The 19,366-nt window shown below is 38.8% G+C and overlaps 1 protein-coding gene across 4 annotated transcripts in view; it reads left to right on the forward strand.

Moving 5' to 3' along the window:
- LOC124164563 (serine/threonine-protein kinase OSR1) overlaps positions 1-19,366 on the forward strand; it is a 234,139-nt gene that overhangs the window by 87,862 nt on the left and 126,911 nt on the right. For 2 of the 4 annotated variants that reach the window (XM_046541934.1, XM_046541933.1), the window contains exon 2: positions 2,497-2,634. The exons of 1 other annotated variant lie outside the window; for it this stretch is intronic. In XM_046541934.1, the coding sequence (XP_046397890.1) occupies positions 2,497-2,634 (138 nt within the window). Of the gene's footprint in view, positions 1-2,496; positions 2,635-11,433; positions 11,729-19,366 lie in introns of those variants that run through there. One more of the 4 variants, XM_046541935.1, reaches the window with a different exon arrangement.

The following is a 19,366-nucleotide window of genomic DNA, read 5'->3' on the forward strand; positions in this document are numbered from 1 at the left end:
GTGGGGGCCACTTCAAGCATGTCACTACATCCGTAGGGTAGGAATTAAGCCGTAGTTCCCATGGTGACTATAGTTAAAACCAGAATCACACGATCATTTTTTACATCTTTTTGGAGGGACAGCTCCAGCGATTACTTCAATGATGACTTCATTATTGACCGTTTCACAGGATCATTTTCCGCGATGGCTCTAGGGATGGAAGTCGCATATCTTTATCCATCTCATGGTACTTCCCTTTTTTCGTCGCTGACACAATCGCTGGCACCGTCCCTCGGCCAGTCAGACCGCGCGGCGGCTAACAGAGATGGCAACGCCACGATGGGCTTTTAATTAGTTGACAGATGTAAATACGGAAAGTGACGGAATAAGCGATGGAAAAAAGGGACGGTGAGAATGATCATGTGATTCAGAAAATGATGGGTCGAGCAGTCACTGCTTTGGTCCCTGAAAACCTATAGCTTGAGCTATCAGTCTGAGGGATGGAAAAATGTTCGTGTGATGCAGCCTTATGATTAGACTAATTCCGAGGGCGCGCTTCCTTCCACCATTACTAACCGACTCTTCCCATATAACGCTGAGGAGGCTAAGGACTTAAGCTGTCGGTTGGCTCATCATAACGCCATACGCCTGTATTTCTATCGATCACTTCGAAGGCGTCTCGATTGTTATGAATGTGTAGCAAATAACGAAAGTTTTTATTTTTAATGCTGTAGAAATAAGTGGCTTTAAGAAGTTAAATGGTTTTTCGCTGAAAATATAGATTTTCCCAACCATCTTTCAGGGAATCTAATTTTTATACATAGTTATCTACATATAGTGTATGAACAACTGCATTTGGTAGATTTAGGCAAAAAAAATCCCAAAACCAATTTTTTACTGCGTTAAACGCTATAATCACCACGAATTGATACCAAAAGCCACAGAAAAACTCTATCGTATCAAATAGTCATAATTTCACTCAGTACTAACAATAACGAGGTTCCACTGGCAACAGTGATGAATTCAAATGGAATTTGGGAATTTTATTACGCTGTTTGAAAGATATGGCTTGATATGCTGACGCGCCCTTTAGATTTGCATACTGAGCCTACATTTAAAACAGTGAATGGCCTTCTATCTTATTGACTGTGGTCAGAAAATGGTCGTGAGCTGTAGTTGGTTGAGCTAAACTAAAACCGAAAGGCAAAGAATGGCCGAACTTATCTGTCATGAGGAATATATATAATATAACACCACTGGAATTCCACGGAACTAATGGATTTTTATTACTATTTTTCCTGTTTAATATTAGTAGCTGAAAGTTTATGGTTCTAGGTTTTCAAAATGTTTCACTCATACATTTCATGCAGTGAAAGGCTTCTTTTATTTAGTGCTATTGATTTTAAACGTATAAATTTCTTTGATTTGGCTGTAAATACCACCCGTTTAATATTGCTACATGTATCAGTTGAGGCAATACTCCCTTATTATCTTAAAACTTTTGTATATTTTATTTTTTTTATGAACGACGACTTCGGATACTTCTCCCACGCGTTATATTCTTTGACCGTTCCACCTTATGTATAGATAAACAAGATCACTTATGAATAATCTAACTAATGGAAATTTTTCATTTTACCAGCAATAATCTGCGGATAAGACCAACGCCCTGAACTGTTGTTCTTCCGGTCTATTGGGCAAGCGATCCAAATACCGTATCAACTCGGTAAATATCAGTCTTGTTATCATGGTTTAGTCGGAAATCTCTCGCTCTAAGCAGATAATTTATCGCAAAATATAGTTCTTACTTATGTTGATTCTGTTTCCATCTATTTCTAGTAAACCATGAGGATTGTATATTCTTAAAATGCCTTTTTATTATGTCATTTTGATAAAAAGTTCATACTTTATAATTAAATTTTCAATTTATAGCGTGAAATGGGTGCTCGTAGCGTCCCACTTGGTCTATTTGAGGACCTTAGAAGCCAGGCATAGGGGTACCAGTGAAATTTTTAAAATTTTGGAGATAAATGCAGATAATGGTTAGTGGGGTACACAATTTTGTTCTGGCGCGTTGTGGCATAGGAATACAAGTGAATCACTGATAAGTACATGCGCATGGATTCAGTGATTCACTTGCATCTCTTTGCAACAACAGTATTGCGTACCCCACCAACCATTACCTGCTTTTGTCTCCGAAATTATAAAAATTGCACTTGCACCCCTTGTAAAGTAGGATGCTCACATAAGGTATAGCTGAAAACTCTCAAGACTTGGTATTTTTACCTATTCAACCATATTGGGGAAAAAATGGGGATGAATTTTTCAAATACCTTCCAAGTTTTCACATGGAAAATTTAAAGTTTTTTCCGCGATTATTTAAAATTCTTTTCGGGGCGAACCCCGTACACGAAATGGTCGTGAGCTGTAGTTGGTTGAACTGAAGGGAATCTGAAAGGCAGAGAATGGACGCCTCGAATGTTGCATCAAAGGTGATTTCTTTTCAACTTTTTTCAGTGAGTGGACTCCGATGCCTACTCCTTCGGCTTCCGACCGCTCCGTACCGCTCCACCGCTCCTCCGTACCACTCCGGAATGGACTTCTGGCCACGTTCATGATTCAAGCCCAGCAGGCATTCTCTCCATGTTGCACGATGTAATGGTTTACGCTGACGCTAACCAGATGCTTACCAATCACGCAACTAACTTAGGAGCTAAGTTTTGGAGAGAGAGTTTGCGGTTATCATGCGAGAGTACACTTAACAATCATAGTGGTAGGTGATTGGTTTCCGGGTGAATTCCGCGTCGACTCAATATTTTTGCGGACGACAGTTACGGGCGCGTTCCAGCTTCCCGTCTTCGGGTCCAAATGATCAGCATAGCTGCAAGACTATCCCCGTGCATGGCGAGTTTCTCCTCTGCACCCAGAAGGGGAAGGACGGGAAGGAACAAGGACGGAGGCGCCGCCGCGATGAGAGCCCGATGACGCCTCCGGGGAGGGGATAGGGAAGGAAGGGAAGGGACGAGGAATCCCGCACCGTCACAAAGGCCCTACCAACAGCGAAACCAAGCGAAACGCAATTAATATTCTACCAATCCTAGTGGATTTTCCTATGAGGAAGAAAAATCCATCGATCGAATCAGTAGATAGATCGGTAGATCTTTTGGACAATATCTCTTAAATTTTCGCCCTGGATATTCACAAATCAAGGTGGTATTTGAGTGGAAAATAAATCCCATGTAAATCGGCGACTCGCCAACTGCGTCTGCTATATCTGGGTAAGATGTAGTGAATTGCCCACAGGATGGAGAGCGGCAACCCGGAAATAGGAACATTACCCTTCAAATTAGCGTTTCGGAAACTTAAGTTGAAACTTAGTGCCACTCATTGCACACATTTAATATCATTATTTAATTTATGATAATTATCCGTGCTTGTCTGCTCTCGTGATAATTATGAATTTAGGTTTTTTTGAAAACCAAATAGAACCCTCCTGAATACCTCTGTATTGAATATGTCCATTGGTGTAGCCAGGGGGTGGGGAACGGGGGCACATGCCCCCAAACCAAATTATTTTATTAGAAAAATATTAACCTATAAAAAATGTATTCTACCCCACCATTGAGTTTTAGAAAAACATCTTCCCGACATCAAGTGTGTAATTTTAAGGGCCAAAAGAATATAAAATGTGATTTCTAGCGATAAAAATGTTCAAAATTTCTCCAGAGGGGTGTTCCACCACCCTGACCCCCCGAATCATGCCCCCTCCCCCAACACATCGTCCTGGCCACACCCCTGAAGATTTTTACCATACTCCTTCCAACATTGTACGTCATGATTCCGTTGCGGTTAAATATTGAGGGCCTTGATTTCCACTTCATCCAATTAATTCAATTAAATAACTAGTAGAATTTCAAGTTGTTTATATAAATTAATATGTAAATGTGATTTTTCTGATTTTAAGCCGTGGGTTTGTGAAATTTTGATTGATAATATGCCAATATTAGTGTTAATATATCTTTACGAATACAGGTAAGCACTATTTCTTGTCATACCTATCTAAAAAAATTAAAACTGTTGTGAAATTAATCTGTAAAAATGATGAGTCGGCTCATCATTGTTACCAGCTGTTGAATTTGTAATTTGATTGGTTGTTGAGGCTTTTGCGGTTTGAGCTGTCAGTGATTACTCCTTCTCTATCACGATCCCTTCCCTTGTTTTTCAAAGATAAATGCGTCAAGTGTCTGAAGATTGATAATGTACTTTCATGATTAATTGCGATAGCTACACCTTATTCTTGGAGCTTAGCCTTTGGCATGCAATGTTCAAATTGGCAGGGGAATATCGCCGTGTGTGCAACCTTCTTTATTACCTGACAACAGTTTTATTGCCAGAATGCATACAGAAAAAAAACTACCGTTGATCGCAGTTATTCTGGTTAAGTTATCACCCAGAGGAAATACATAATACCCCTCTGAATGCCTCCGATATAATCCTTAGTCAGGGCTGGGCAGTATTTCAAATAGAAGTAAATTAAAATGCGTATTTGAAATCCATTTGTAAATTGTATTTAGTATATCAAATACAAAACCTGAATGTATCTTGTATTTTGTATTTCTAACACATACTTTTGGTAATTTCCCATTTTAAAATAAAATATACATTTGTGAAATACTTTTGAAGTAGCTCCGACAACGCTTCTGTAACATTATGGTTCAGAGATTACTTCGTTTTCTTTGCCTGCAACTATCAATAATGTGCCAAGGCAGGTTATATATTTTTTAAGATCTCTCAGTTTCCATGCAAACGTATTTTGTATTTGAAAGGTATTTCAAATACTCTTTTGTAGTTTCTTTTTCAAATCCCAAGTCAAAGATATTTTTCATTTCAAATACATTTGAAGCACTCCTCGGCCTGTATTTTGTCCAGTTCTGTCCTCAGTTTAGGATTTTAATTCACCATAGAAATGACAGTATCACATTCATACGGAATCTGCTATCTTATCCATTCTTTGATTTTGCTGAATGAGCTCCTGACGCGACTTCTCATATTATGATTTAAAGGCAATTTTTATTGTTTTACTTTTGTTTTAAATAAAAACTACTTCAGTGCCAGAGATATACTAAGGAATAACTTTAGTGAGCGATGAAAGATGAACCATATCCCTTTGTATTTATCATTTCAATCATATAAGTAATAGTCATAACTGTTTTCGTGATTTCAGTTTAAAATTTGATCATGCATGCGAGAATGAGATATGCCTCGTTAAAACTGTGTTTAAAAATCTAATAATCTTACTCGGGATAGCACCCAGAAAATTGGAATTCATGGTCACATGGCAGGATTTTTAGGTGATGGAAGGAAGCAGGTATGATGATGGTTTACATATATATCTGAAAACAATGGAATAAAACGATTTCCGCATACCGCTACGGGATCAGTTATACCCCGCTCCATAGCACTGATCGTTAAGCGTGTACGTAAGGGCCAAAATCGTCGTGTAAACGCATACCCCAGCAAAAAGATTTGTGCCCAAAGGATTAATAGTTATGTATAGAATCCTTTGAGGTATGTTTTCCCTTATATCGCGTCAAGAGGTGTGCCTACCCGACAGGATGCCCAAACACAGAAGTTGTATGATGTGACGTAAAAAAACGTTAATTAGAAAACGACGTAAATGACGCGTCGGACACAACCAGAAGTAGCACTGCGGGCTTGGAAGCATGAGATGCACCTACGTACCAACTTTGGCTACAATACATCCAGCCGTATAGAAATGCATAATGGACAAACAAACAGACATCTTCTCTTACATTTAAAGATAATTTTTGAATTTGCGAAATTAAATGATAGTGAAAATCACGCGATAAGAGTAGTTCCCATGTTAATTTTTCGGCTAGAAGAAGTGTACGGACACTTTTTCGGGCAGTTATAATGACAAAGTCTCTCTTTTATTTTTTTACTTTGTTATGTTTCTTGATTTGTTATTATATAGGTAGATTTGTTATTCATGTGTGTAAAAATGCTGCCACCAGGCTATAACCTACTTGCATTAATATGTAATAATAATAATAATTACAATAGGTTTTCACATTTAGTTATTCCATGTTATGAACTTCTACTGGCGTCTTTTTTGTCCCAAACCTATCGAACATTTGAAATTTCAAATCTGTTTTCGCCATGAAACTTCATCACGTAGTATGTATTCCATGCCAATACATATCAAGTACATCTGATAAACCAATGGTGAAAATATCACCTTGAAGTTATGAGATTATTTTATCTCCTGTTCATTGAAAATCAAGGTCACCGTTTATTAAGTGTCTTAGTAACTGGTATAAATCGGTGGAGAATCGATACCGCTCAAATCCAGTCGACTCACAGCGAGAAGGGAAGTGGTTTAAGCTGTGAGGAACACTTCTTCAACGGTTGCCTAGTTGTGATAGTACGTTCACCGCAAACGATTGGGATGGTATCAAATTGTCTTTGCGGGAAATATTATAGTGTGATATTGAAGTTGAAGATCGCCTGAAGATAAAATCAATTCATATATATTGCGATCATTTTAATTGAAAGTCAATCACATGCGTCCTTGGCGCCGATGGAGTCCTGCACATTCTCTAAAGGCCTGGTTACTCGGTACATTAACACGTATGGATTAATATCTAAATGTATGAACGCAAGAATGAACGCCAAAATGCACCGTGTAACCACCCAACTTGTGCGAATGCATGCACAGAAAATAGAACCTGTTCTAATATGGTTCATACATTAGTATATATTCCATTCCGGTTAACCAAAATCATTCACGCAAACGTACATTAACTTCTACGTGTTTCTGTACCGTGTAACCAGGCCTTAACATCCGGAGAGGAGGTATGGGAGAGCGGAAGTAGTAGGATATTCTCCGGTGGCACTTACCGCAGCATTCTGTCATTTGAACGAAGGCAATTAACAGTTTCTTCCGTGTGTGCCTAACTAGTGATAAGATTTTACGGCGATAGTTAAACCGATTATCAACTTCTATGCCTTTTTTTGCGCTGCATTGAAGGAAAGGGAGTATCTGAGAAGAATTTAATCGCAAACACTGAAAATTAACAACAAATATTTTATCATGCCTGTGTTTGTAATCTTTACGTTTTCATGACGCATCAACAAATCTCTCATAAGGAATAATTCTAATGATACTTTCTACGAGGGCGGTTTATTCCGATCGCTCAGCAAAAACACCGTACAAGCGACAGGCGGGTACTGAGCGGATCGGACAAATGTGCGTTCTCCGCACCATACGCTCATGTCATTTCTGACTGCTAGTAGTTAGTATAAGGTTAGTAGCAATTTCATTAACTACACTTCCTCAATTGATTCTCCCGCCAAGTGTACTCTGCGGAGCGACAGACAGAAAACTCGCCGAATGGCTTCAGCATTTACATGTTTACCTTTATGCCGACAAAAGAGAATTTTTTTAATGCACCGTGGCTGGAGCGTGAAACAGTGTAAAACATTACGCCCATTTAAAACAAAAAAGCTCTTATAAAAAATTTTTTTTTAAAAAACCAGCCTTTATATTTAGATTACAGGGGATGAGCAACGTTTATATATGACACAAAGCAAAAAAACTCAGTGACCCCGTAAAACCAAAAGTGACGTATTAAAAAAGTCACTATATTTATTGAATTTTCAGTGAATGGTAAGCCCCCTATGTTTCAAAATGCCACCCCTATGCTTTTAAATGCCTACTATGTGGATATGCCTAAAGTGGATAACTTTCACTGTGGTCGCAAAACACGAAAATCGACCATTTGGAACTTCTTAGATCAAAAACATGTTTTGGGGGGCTATAGGTTGACTGGGGGGTGGTTAAAGGGGGGTTGGAGAGAAAAAGTTATATTTTCATGTATTGTCATCGGAAATGAAGAAGTGTGCAAAATTTCAGCGTTTTTGCTTCACAGGAAGTGAGTCAAATTTCAGTTACAAGATTTGTACCAGACAAACAGACAAACAGACAGACAAACAAACAGACAAACAGACAGGTTGGTGAGTTGATATAAAGGCTGGAAAAAGGAGACGTGCTGACTTCTGTAAGTATTCTCAATGCCTAACTATTGATAAGATTTTATCGCGATTGTTAAACTTATTATCAACTTTTATACCTTTTTGTAATGTTTTTAATTAAAGGAGGTGTATCTGAGAAGAATTTAAGCCGCAATATATTTTGCCGCAGTTTATGTAACCTGTAAGTACTTTTATAATTATTTACGGTGCCAGGTATATTGATACATCATTAAACGTAACGATTAAAACCAAACAGATGTGCCAAAGTATGAGTAGTATCTTCTCGGAATTTAAGGATAAATTCTTCTCAGACACACCCTTGCATGGGGATATAATGTACTCTTTATCCTCATTTTTCACTTTAAATGCTGGAATTTGCTTGGCACTGTAATGTAGTGATTTAAACCTATTCTTGAACTTCATGGCTGTGATTGCGTTTAAAGCAAAGTTTCCTTATGAAAGCATTTATCTTGGCAAGTTTTCGGAGGGTGAAAATGTGCGAATGTTTTAGGCTTACCCCAGCTCTGGCTCGGATGATGAGGTGCGAGCCAAATTTAATTAAAGAGTGAGGCTTGGAGGAGTCAAATTTCTTTGGAAACAAATCCATCTGCACGCTGCCAAGTTCCCTCTGCATGAGCACATCCACCAACGTCGAGACCTCAGCCTTCGTTCTGACGTGGTCACATGTAGCCTCCTGCTCTTGTTTAATGCAGTCCTCTGCTGGATTTTTCTTTTTCACGGAGAAAGGTTGCAGGTAAAGAGAAAGGATGCCTTTTAAATTAATAATATGCAGGGAATAATCCAGGGGCGGATTCAGGATTTGTTTCTGGGGGGGGGGCACAAGGATACATCGTAATACAAAACGAACACAATGATAATGGGACTTTATTAAAATCTTCCACATTTTTTAAGGTTCTGGGGGGTGCACGTGCCCCCGTGCTCCCCACCGAGGTCCTCCTATGGACTAATCGAGATGGTACATCGGTCAAAGGTGATAGAATATGTACTCATCAGTCTAAATAAATATTGTGGTATATAGGAAGAGAAAGCGCGCAAAATTGAGTTGATATTTTTTTAATAGATTATTATTTGCCTTTGAAGGTTTTTGACACTGGTGGAAGTGCGGTAAATAAATTAAGTGATGAAAAAGGATGTTCCAAGAACCTTTTCGCAACTCAGCATTGGCCTCTCCACGTTATAAGCAAACGGAGACCACCGCAATTTCAATAGGAGCCCAAAATATTCAACTTAGAAATCACGTATGCCTCAATGATTTTTGAAACCTAATAAATACATATAAAGATAATTTAATGGAATTTTTAAACTATTAAACCACAAATTTTGGTGACTCCAAGACTGAAAATGCCATTACAATAGGGTAGTTTCCTTCATCAAAGAAATCGAAAGGCATTGATTGCGATTCGTTACCCACCATAAGTGTATTCATAATATACAAATTATTTGGTTTTAGAAATCCCAGTTTAGACGAATGGCAATGGTCAATTTTAGCCTCATTTGAAAAAGGCCAGATTGGCGCCCATGCGATGACACTCCACGTGACGTCACAGGGACCTAGATTCTATACGAGTAGTCAGGAGTTTTACATCGTCTGAGATTACCAATGCATGCATGTGGCACAGAGCTCAGGGAAACATCTCTTTATAATCACTTATTAAAATTGCCTATGGTCGGAAAGTTTCCTTCGTTTGATAGGGAATTAATAATCCTTATTTAAGTCAAGCGCTACCTGCTAGCAGCCTGCATCATAGCGGCGCCTCGCACCAAGATGGCCTCACACGGCGGCTGCCGGAACAAGAATGACGTCACACGGGATTTTCCCAGCAATCATAATTAGCCGTCGCGTTTTCGTGCGCTTGAAATTTTTCACTCTCTCTTTCACAATCGCAAAAAATAGATATCGTCATTTAAAAATCTAGTAGGGGGAAATACGTTCTCTAGGAGTAATAATCTTTCGATTTAGGCAATAAAAAATTATAGGAAACCACCCTAATGCTAGGAGATGAGGAATTCTTTATTGGTAGTCTTTCCTTCTCTTTCTCAACGAGGCCACTTAATCCTGGGCTTGGCCATTGACTTCAGTATTATTAAGTAAGACTTAAGAAAACGTATTCTAAAAGAATAACATTGCGTAAATGAGCAACCGTTCCACTGATGATTGTGGGAACTGGAGCTGCATGGAATATGGATATCGAAAAAGTATAGAGAACTTGGAAATGATATAATCTTTGGCGAGTCTTTGGGTTTTAACTCCATTAAGGACGAAGAAAATATCGCACTAGTGAAAATTTAACGATGCATTCTGGTTATGGTATTTTATTAGGTACCCATGCTCATGGAAATATCTCTGGACCATCTCTTTTCATCTAGATATCTATAGGGCCAATTGATTTCTCATATCAAGTACCAATAAATTCCAGATTTTACCTGAGACAGCTCGCGTCGCCTCAATGAGATTCTCCACTCCCGATCTATATGCACCTATCCTTAAAGCCGTTTTATACGGCCTTATTATTATGGTATATTTCTCATTTTGGTGTGTAATTGCGCGAATGCTCGAACGAAATTAGACCAGGTGCTATTTTGCTATCTCATGTCCATGCATGCGTTCCAGCAATTCACCGCTTTACAAGTCGCAATTTTGACTGCACCTTCGTACACATGTCAGATTGTGAAATTACGTGCCCCGCGTAAAATGGCCTTTGCAATGGGGAATATCACGCCTAGACCTCCTAATTTCCATGTTCTTTTTTAATTTTATAATTTCCTTTTTTATCTGTTTCCTTATCCCTTCCCAATTTCCACACCCTTCTTAAGTGTAGGCTTATAAGTCTATTGACTTCTAATTAGGCTTAGCGCAGTGATTAGCGCTACAGACCGAGAATCCATTTCCAGTCCGAGTGATTTGTTATGGCGTTAATTCATAATATATCTACTAACTCCAATGCATTTATATAGTAAAGGGTGAAACCACAAATATAATGAAACTCGTAGAAAAGATGAAATCGAAATGCAACCACCTGCAAGCCGCCATATCATACCGCCGCAAACGCGTTGAGTTTGAAACAATCACACTACAATGGTCAGTCTTGAATCGAGAAATCTTTCGGACGGATAACTCATTCGATGTCGCGGCGACCATGTAGTTCTTGCTTCGTTAAAACCATAATCTCCGGTTAATTTCAACAGTCTTCCCCACTCATTGACTATCTTATCTCCGCCGAAGACTGCCCCCAACTGCTTCGGTTACTCCTACCACGAAACTTCTCCCTTGACGTCGGCTACCTCCCCCATTAACTCACTTCTGCCCTGAAGCGCTCTCCTAAGTAAGCAATCCGAGATAGCGGGGACCTTCCTCTCTCTCGATGGTCACTCATCAGTTCTTCCAACTGTCTTCGTTGATGAAGGTGGAAGTGCGTGAAAGTGTTCTTACCGCACGGGCTAAAGTTTTCGGTGCTTTTTTTGGTATTGCCTTGTGGAGTATTTTTCACCTCTTGGGCCCAATTTCCGTCGGGGGAAGGTGCTGATCCCATCTTCCGGCCTTAGCAGTCCATTTTGGTGTCCACGGAGGACCTCTTCCTTGTAGTTCAATCCTCGGAAGAAGTGGAGACATGGCCCAGACTACGGATTGGCGCCACTTAGGCGAGACCATGGGTCACAAGATTGCTCACATACGGTAAGGGATGGGGCGGAACTCATTTAGTTTCATATTGGAATAGATTTTTCTTCGAGACTTTTGTGACCGCTCAATAAATATTTTTTCAGCATTACTTTCATAAAAATGTCCCATTTTCCCAATAATTCGGATATTAATTCATCCTTTATTCGTTAATTATTCTCCATCTCATCTCAGTTACAATTCTAGACGTAGAATCGCTATTATTTCATCCTTCATTCGTTGATGATTCACCATCCGATAAGTAACAATTATTTTATACTTAAATTTGATATGAAGAATATTTTCGCACAAATTGTACTCAATCTTCCAAGCAAGTTAGATGTTATATTTGTTTACATAGTAATTTTTGAGTTTTTCGTGAGGGAAATGTATTGATCCCGATTAATGTTCTTTGTCCTATCCTATTCATGGCTATGAAGTTTGCACCACAAGCTGCATATCGTACAGGGAAGTTGATGGATATTTTCTTATATCATCCTATCCAGGGAGATAAATCTCACTATTTATTGTGATTGGTCATTGATGGCCAAAGAAATTTTCTTTTGGTTCAGCACACATACGTCTTATCATGACATTTCGTGCTTTGTATGCAACCATTAACCTACTAGCTGAATGAGTTTTTCCATTAGTAAATATTATTTATTTTAAGGCAATAAAATATTTAGTTGCTATTGGTTGTTGACTCTCTAGTCTCGTATGGTTTCTTTCCCGTGAAGAGAATGGTTGATGGAGTCAGAGCTTAGAATGAGAATATTTAATTTCACTCGAACGTGGTGGTCTTATTTTATCTAGTTGTCAGATAATTATTCCCTGAAATGAAAGGGGCTATTATTGTAAGTTAAAGAAGCTGTAAACCATTTTACGGACCTCTTGGTATACAAATATTTCCAAATTTAATGTTTCCCTACAGGCGTTTTTTATCACCAACATTTTCACTGCATCATAAATATATGCGAAATTTGATTGGTAATTAGAAAGATACCGCAGGTTATCTAGTATTTTTCCCGAACGAGCTGAATAGGTGTGATTAATGGGTTGGCACAGTAGCGGGTTGGTACTACATGCTTTGTTGATGCAAACTACACTGTTACTGAAGCGCACTTTCTTTTAATTTTTAAGGAACTTTACTTGATTTTTATACTGGAAGTGAGATATCAGTAGCCTCGCGTGCCTAACCTGAACTTGTTTACATTTGATGATGATAAGGTATGATGAGGAATCCAGAGAAAAAATTTTATCTGCGCACAGATAAGACGTATTGGGTGTATACCGTTCAATTTGAAACTTCGTAGATGATTGACGTGTCTCTGAGGTACTAATCATTAAGGGCCCCAGTTATAGACTAATTTTCACGATTAAATGTTTCACAGCCTCGATTATATTTATTTGCTATTTAGTCGCTTTAAAAGTGCGCTTCTCTGAGCCGCAGTACAGTATGGAAGAGTAATATTCTCTTATCTCTCTCATATATTTCTTCTTCTCTTATAGTAATCTCTCTCTTCCTCCTAAGATTTTATCGGTATCATTCTGTGTTACCTCATATTTTAGCTAGATTAAAATTAAAACGACCCCGTATGAGCTATACATGTTCGACATTGGACATATTACTAGAGCATCAATCATGGGAATATATACGGTTATCTTAAAAGAATGGTGCGGTTTCAAAATGTATAGGAAGATAGTAGGGATAGGGTAGCAGAGATTTTTCAGAGGCTGCGGGATCCCTGCTTGAGGAAGTCCCATCACCGACAGTTGGGACGTTAAGCTGTGGTCCCCTTGGCGCCTTTCGTTAGGAATAGGATAATGTCGACGCCGGGTTTCTCTCTTATCGAGCGCATATTTCTTAATTTATTAATTATGTGACAAAGTGTTTGACGACAAATTCGAAAAATAAAAAATATAAAAAGTTCATCTAAAGCATGTTCATAACCGCATCTTTTTTATGATGACCCTGTATAATCAATAACCTTAATACCATTTCACCGAGGCTAAAGGTTTTTAAATCTGTAAAATTCATTTATATGGGCACATACATTGTAACATATGGTTTACAGCTTAGGACAATGTGGTATGACTAATCGCCGTTTCGATAATTACTGAAGCTAGAAATTTGAACGGCTGTTTCAAGAGAGAAAAATGTCACGGAAAACAGTTGTGAATGCTTTTCACTCATTTTTATGGTTCATGTCTGCGACGCGGTCACCATGAATCCACAATCATCTCCGCAGAGAACGAAATAAAGTGATAACGTGTACTTCAATGAGATGTCTTGAATGTTGGACTTAGCCGATGACAGAAAATGTACATAAAATTCGAAGGCCACTTAAAGTGTAATTTCATAGGCTATCAGGTGAGTGAACTCTACTGTTTGGCTTCCTCCAGACTAAACGCAGCTCTAACTGGTTTCTTTATCTTACTTGATTTGCGTGTGCAAAATATTTTGCGACCCAAATTTGATGCGACCTTAACCCAAAAAATGGAGATAGGACATACCTTTGTCAAAAATATTTCTGAGAAAGTTTCAACTTGGAGGTTTACGTACATTAAAGTTTAGATAAACTTTATTTTTATAAAAAAATATTGCCAGTATCTTTTGCATTGTACGGATTCAACTTCATGCAAATTCTATTCTTCATTATAATTCTTGGCCTCAGTCTAATTGTAAGTATTTTGATGCTAAGATACTGATTGATTGAGCGGTTATTTAAAAATACGTTACGGAAGCTGCTGCCGCTATGCCCTGCTATCAGTTGCCGCGACTATTGTGATTTTTAATTTGTCCTACGTGCACGAGTCTATTTACTTTTGTGCTACGACAAAAATGTTATCTGAACAAAGAATTGCGACATTCGCAACGCGCCAACCGACGCATTGGATGAAGAATTTCCGGATTCTCCAGATCCAAACGGCCAATGGTCCGAAGACGATGATGAGTCCAACCCTTCCAGCCCGCCTACCTCTCCCGAATCTGATCTGCCTTCCTCTACAGAATCTCCGCCTGCCTGCCCATCCCAACCCATATCAACCAACCCCGTGCCTGCCGCGGTGAGTCCGGGCATTGCACCTTCCTCTACCTTACCTAGCAGAGTCCCATCTTAGGATTCTAATTCACTAGTCCAAGTCACTCTTCCAGTGACAAAGTGAAATATCCAAGAAACAAGCAATAAAAGCCTAGAGCTCAGCCTCCGAGTCTCTAGTGGCTCCTTGCCTAATTCATTTAACATCTGTATAACGCTTTCTGTACACCCGCAGCAGTTTTTGACGAATCGCGCCGCTTTTCTTTGTATTTTATCAAGTTCAGGCATTAAACCTTACTGCACCGGATCCCATAACCTCACAGCGTATTTGATGTGTGGCTGAACGAGTGCGGAATAGTACCTCTCTTTTTACTTTTTCATTCGAAAATATTCCCACAGTAGAAAGGTTACGTCTTTCCGAGGAAAGACTCTTCTACATCCTGATAAAGCACGAGATTATTATTTTATTAGCATATATTGTAAGTTTTGGTTATTTTTCTCTTTAATAATTATGTGCAAAATATAATGCACCTGGAGGCAAAACTCGCCCAAGTATACGAATGTCATGTACGTGTTAGCAATATCAACGTCCTTATCTACCTCAATCCTGGTGGCGATTATATAAGATATTTCGTAATCATAACGCATTTAAAGTAAGGTTATGGAGGACAATTATAATGCACTTCCTTTAATTAAAAATTTTAGCGAATATATATAACTGCTGATGTGTGGATCATGCAAATGGTAATTGAGGCAGGACGATGACGACAGTAGAACTAAAATTGGCATGGATTTAAAATGCGTTGTGTTCGAAGGACAAAAATGCAATGTACGCAGTGACTCTATTCAGTAATTAGCAAGCAGTGTAAACTGTATTTTCTGCGTTAAAACGCTTTCCTATGGGTGTAAAAACTTAACATCAGTTCCATTTAAAATATTAGGCAGCCTCTTGATAGCAATTTTTGAATGGAAATAGTATTGGAAGGGTAGATTAAAAGCTCGTCGAACTATGAGAGTTGATGCTATTCGAAGCACTAAGCTGCCTCAAATGCAAGCGAATGATAAGGAGCATGTATCACTATAAGCCTATGGGCCTAGGGTCAATCTCCTCATCATTATATTTAGCGTATTTTCACAGGCGTAACTTTCCATCACAAACCCAATTCCAAAGTTACCAAGCAACGTACTAAATGCAGTTACGAGGGAAAATGTGTTTTGCCTTTCAAAACGCTGCCATTATGAAGAAAATAATCGTCAGCGAAAAATAAATTCTGTAATAAAAATTATCAACTTTGCATAGATATGATACGGAAAATTGTTACCCAAGATTTCAAGTGATATTGCTATAGAAGAACAAACAAAGAAAATGCATATACACCAAGGATGAAGTTCGCTGTGAACAAATATTTGCTTAGCTAGGATTGGAACCCGAATCCTCTGATCGCCGGTCAGGTAGCCAATTAAACTTTTGTAACAGAGTGTAATTGGCTATTTAATTACAATTACGCAGAGTAATTAGCTGGCGCGCCTGACCGGCAATGGGGAGATCCGGGATCGAATCCTGGTCAGGCCAAATATTTTTCTCAGCGAGCGTCATCTGTGGTGCATATGACTATGCACCCGTGCGCGTTACTGCGTACAAAGTCACTTGTTTTACGCATTGCTTTGAAAGATATAATTTTTTTCATTTACTGTGATTTTCTTGTGCACAAACAACATCCGCATTATAAGGTTCATCTCATTGCATTCAATGACGCATTTCAATACCTTGCGGAGGTAAGTATTTGTATACGTTTTTAGACGTTAGCATGGAGCCCAACACGTGTTTGGACTTCCGAGAGGTGTCAATCCAAGTTCATAAAAACTTTATATTGCTCTTTTTCGTTTAAAAATACCATTAAACGCCTCAATAGGGTATCGGTACACTCACTAAACATGTTTGTATGCCTTTCATACGCAGTATTTTTCCCTTTTTTCGCATAAAAAAGACCTTTAAGGCTTTTATAAGGAGTCAATGCGTCTTAAATAAATTTTGATGACTCTTGAACGCGTTATTATCGTTCAAAATGCTGCTGGATTGTCAACCCTTGCATTACATAACGTTTTGAATACACTACTTCTGAGGACATTGCTAACTGAGGTATGTGCTCTCAAGTATCTCACATGTGTAATTGTGTTTGGTATCAGTTCGATCTATGATTCAGATCGATATCTCCTACAGCGATAATCATTAAACTCCAAGGACAAAGGGCATCTAGAAAGAGGAAGTCACGTGAACCTGATGTGTCGCATTGAATGCATCTCTTCTTCCTTGTTTCCATTTTACATCTAGGGAAGTTTCTTCTTTCCTTAGAACTATTGAAAAAATTAATGTCAAAGGTTAGCTACATAAAGTTAATACTTGTATACACCGGTCAAGAAGGAAGCCACACCCGTAAATGCGTATTCAATGCGGTTTCTTATTTTAACTTGTTATGGGTCATATACTGGTTGGAAAAACAGCAAAATTTAGTAGTTTTTCACACAATACGGCACAGTTTAATTTTCCTCGACCGGTTTCAGCAATACATCGCCATTATCAAGGGGTCACCACAAAGCTAGGCAACCACTTTTTTGAGGAAACATCAGGTTTTCCGGCTAAAAGGAAAGTCACTAGAGTGTCACCACCAAATCTCGCTCAAATTTGTGAAGGTTATAGGAAACGGATACCCATGAGGTGCAGTTTTTGTTTATGCCGCCAACGATCAATATTTTTCGAGATATTAGCGACGGTAAGTACCAGGAAAACGCTTAAATTGATACGTAAACTTCTCTCGCGTTTCCGCGCTGTCAAGATATTCTATATATATTATGGCGACCGAACCATTTTTGGGATCATTTAACTAAAGAGGCGATAGAGATAAGATTGGAAAATAAAAATGTCAACAGAGATACCGGATATTCGATCAGCAGCTCTTGGAATCGAACCCTAATAAGCTCTTATAAATTTTTTTTTTTTTAAACCAGCCTTTATATTTAGATTACAGGGGATGAGCAACGTTTATATATGACACAAAGCAAAAAAACTCAGTGACCCCGAAAAACCAAAAGTGACGTATTAAAAAAGTCACTATATTTATTAAATTTTCAGTGAATGGTAAGCCCCCTATGTTTCAAAATGCCACCCCTATGCTTTTAAATGCCTACCCCTATGTTAAAAATGCCACCTCCCTATGTTAAAAATGCCACCCCGTACGTTTTATGTAACGGTAAAACAATATTCAAACATTAACAAAACCTTACAATTGTTAATGAATATATGAAGATCATAATTAGCTGTTGTACAGTTTTCACAAATTAAATGTATACACGAAAATCGACCATTTGGAACTTCTTAGATCAAAAACATGTTTTGGGGGCTATAGGTTGACTGGGGGGTGGTTAAAGGGGGGTTGGAGAGAAAAAGTTATATTTTCATGTATTGTCATCGGAAATGAAGAAGTGTGCAAAATTTCAGTGTTTTTGCTTCACAGGAAGTGAGTCAAATTTGAGTTACAAGATTTGTACCAGACAAACAGACAAACAAACAGACAAACACACAGGTTGGTGAGTTGATATAAAGGCTGGAAAAAGAATTAGGATTGCCAGAGCTAAGTATACGCTGGTCCACGGTTCTCCGCCACAACAATCGGGACTCCCGATCCCGCCCTTCCTGATGCTAAGCATTAACGGTCACTTCAAATATTCATTCAGTAGCTTTGAAAATGGGTAACGAGTCAGAACCCGAAAAGTCTAGTTGCTCTTAGAATATATCTTACCTACGCGGAAACCCGGGAAAAGTTTAAATATTCTATTCGCCGGGAAAGAATAAAATTATGCCTCAATTTATTCAACACGCAGCACAACCATAGACCCTTAAGGCCGTTTTACATGTGGCTCGGAATTGCGCAGGTTAGAACTGCATTAATTTCTAAAATGGCGTGGAATTACGCTAATGCATGAGCGAAATTAGAACAGGGGCTATTTTGCCATCTCACGTCCACGCATTCCCACATGTGTTCTAGCAATTCACGGCTTTGCACGACGCAAATTTTGCCTGCGCCTTCGTACACACGTCAGATTGTGCAGGTACGTGCCCCGTGTAAAACGGTCTTTAAATACCGTTGCTACGACGAAGAGCACTGACGGTGTATTGTTGTGCTTCGGGATGCATACATTTTTGCGTTTCCCTGGTACTATCCGTCGCTAATATATCTCGAAAAATATTGAGTGTTGGCGGTTGAAACAAAAACTACACCTCATGGGTATTCATTTCCCTTCTCTAAGAAAATTTGAACGAGATCTGGCGGTGACATTTGAGACTTACCTTGAAATTCCGATCTCATATTAGAGCCCCATTATATCTCCAGGTTAGGTAGAGGCGATAAATTAAGAAATATATTTTGCCGAATGGACAGACTTGGGTTTTTTTCTCCTCTAACCATAAAGGGCTTTAACAAATGCTAGCACTAATTTTGTTCGAGTATAATGTGGTATTTGGAGGAGGCGACGGACAGCTGAGGACATTTGCGCCATGAGCGAAGGGTATGGAAGGAAGGGTGGAGAGAAACCCGGCGTCGGTACAGGCTGACTCTAAACG

The sequence above is a fragment of the Ischnura elegans genome, chromosome 8, assembly GCF_921293095.1.
Source record: "Ischnura elegans chromosome 8, ioIscEleg1.1, whole genome shotgun sequence".
Classification (NCBI taxonomy): Eukaryota; Metazoa; Arthropoda; class Insecta; order Odonata; family Coenagrionidae; genus Ischnura; species Ischnura elegans.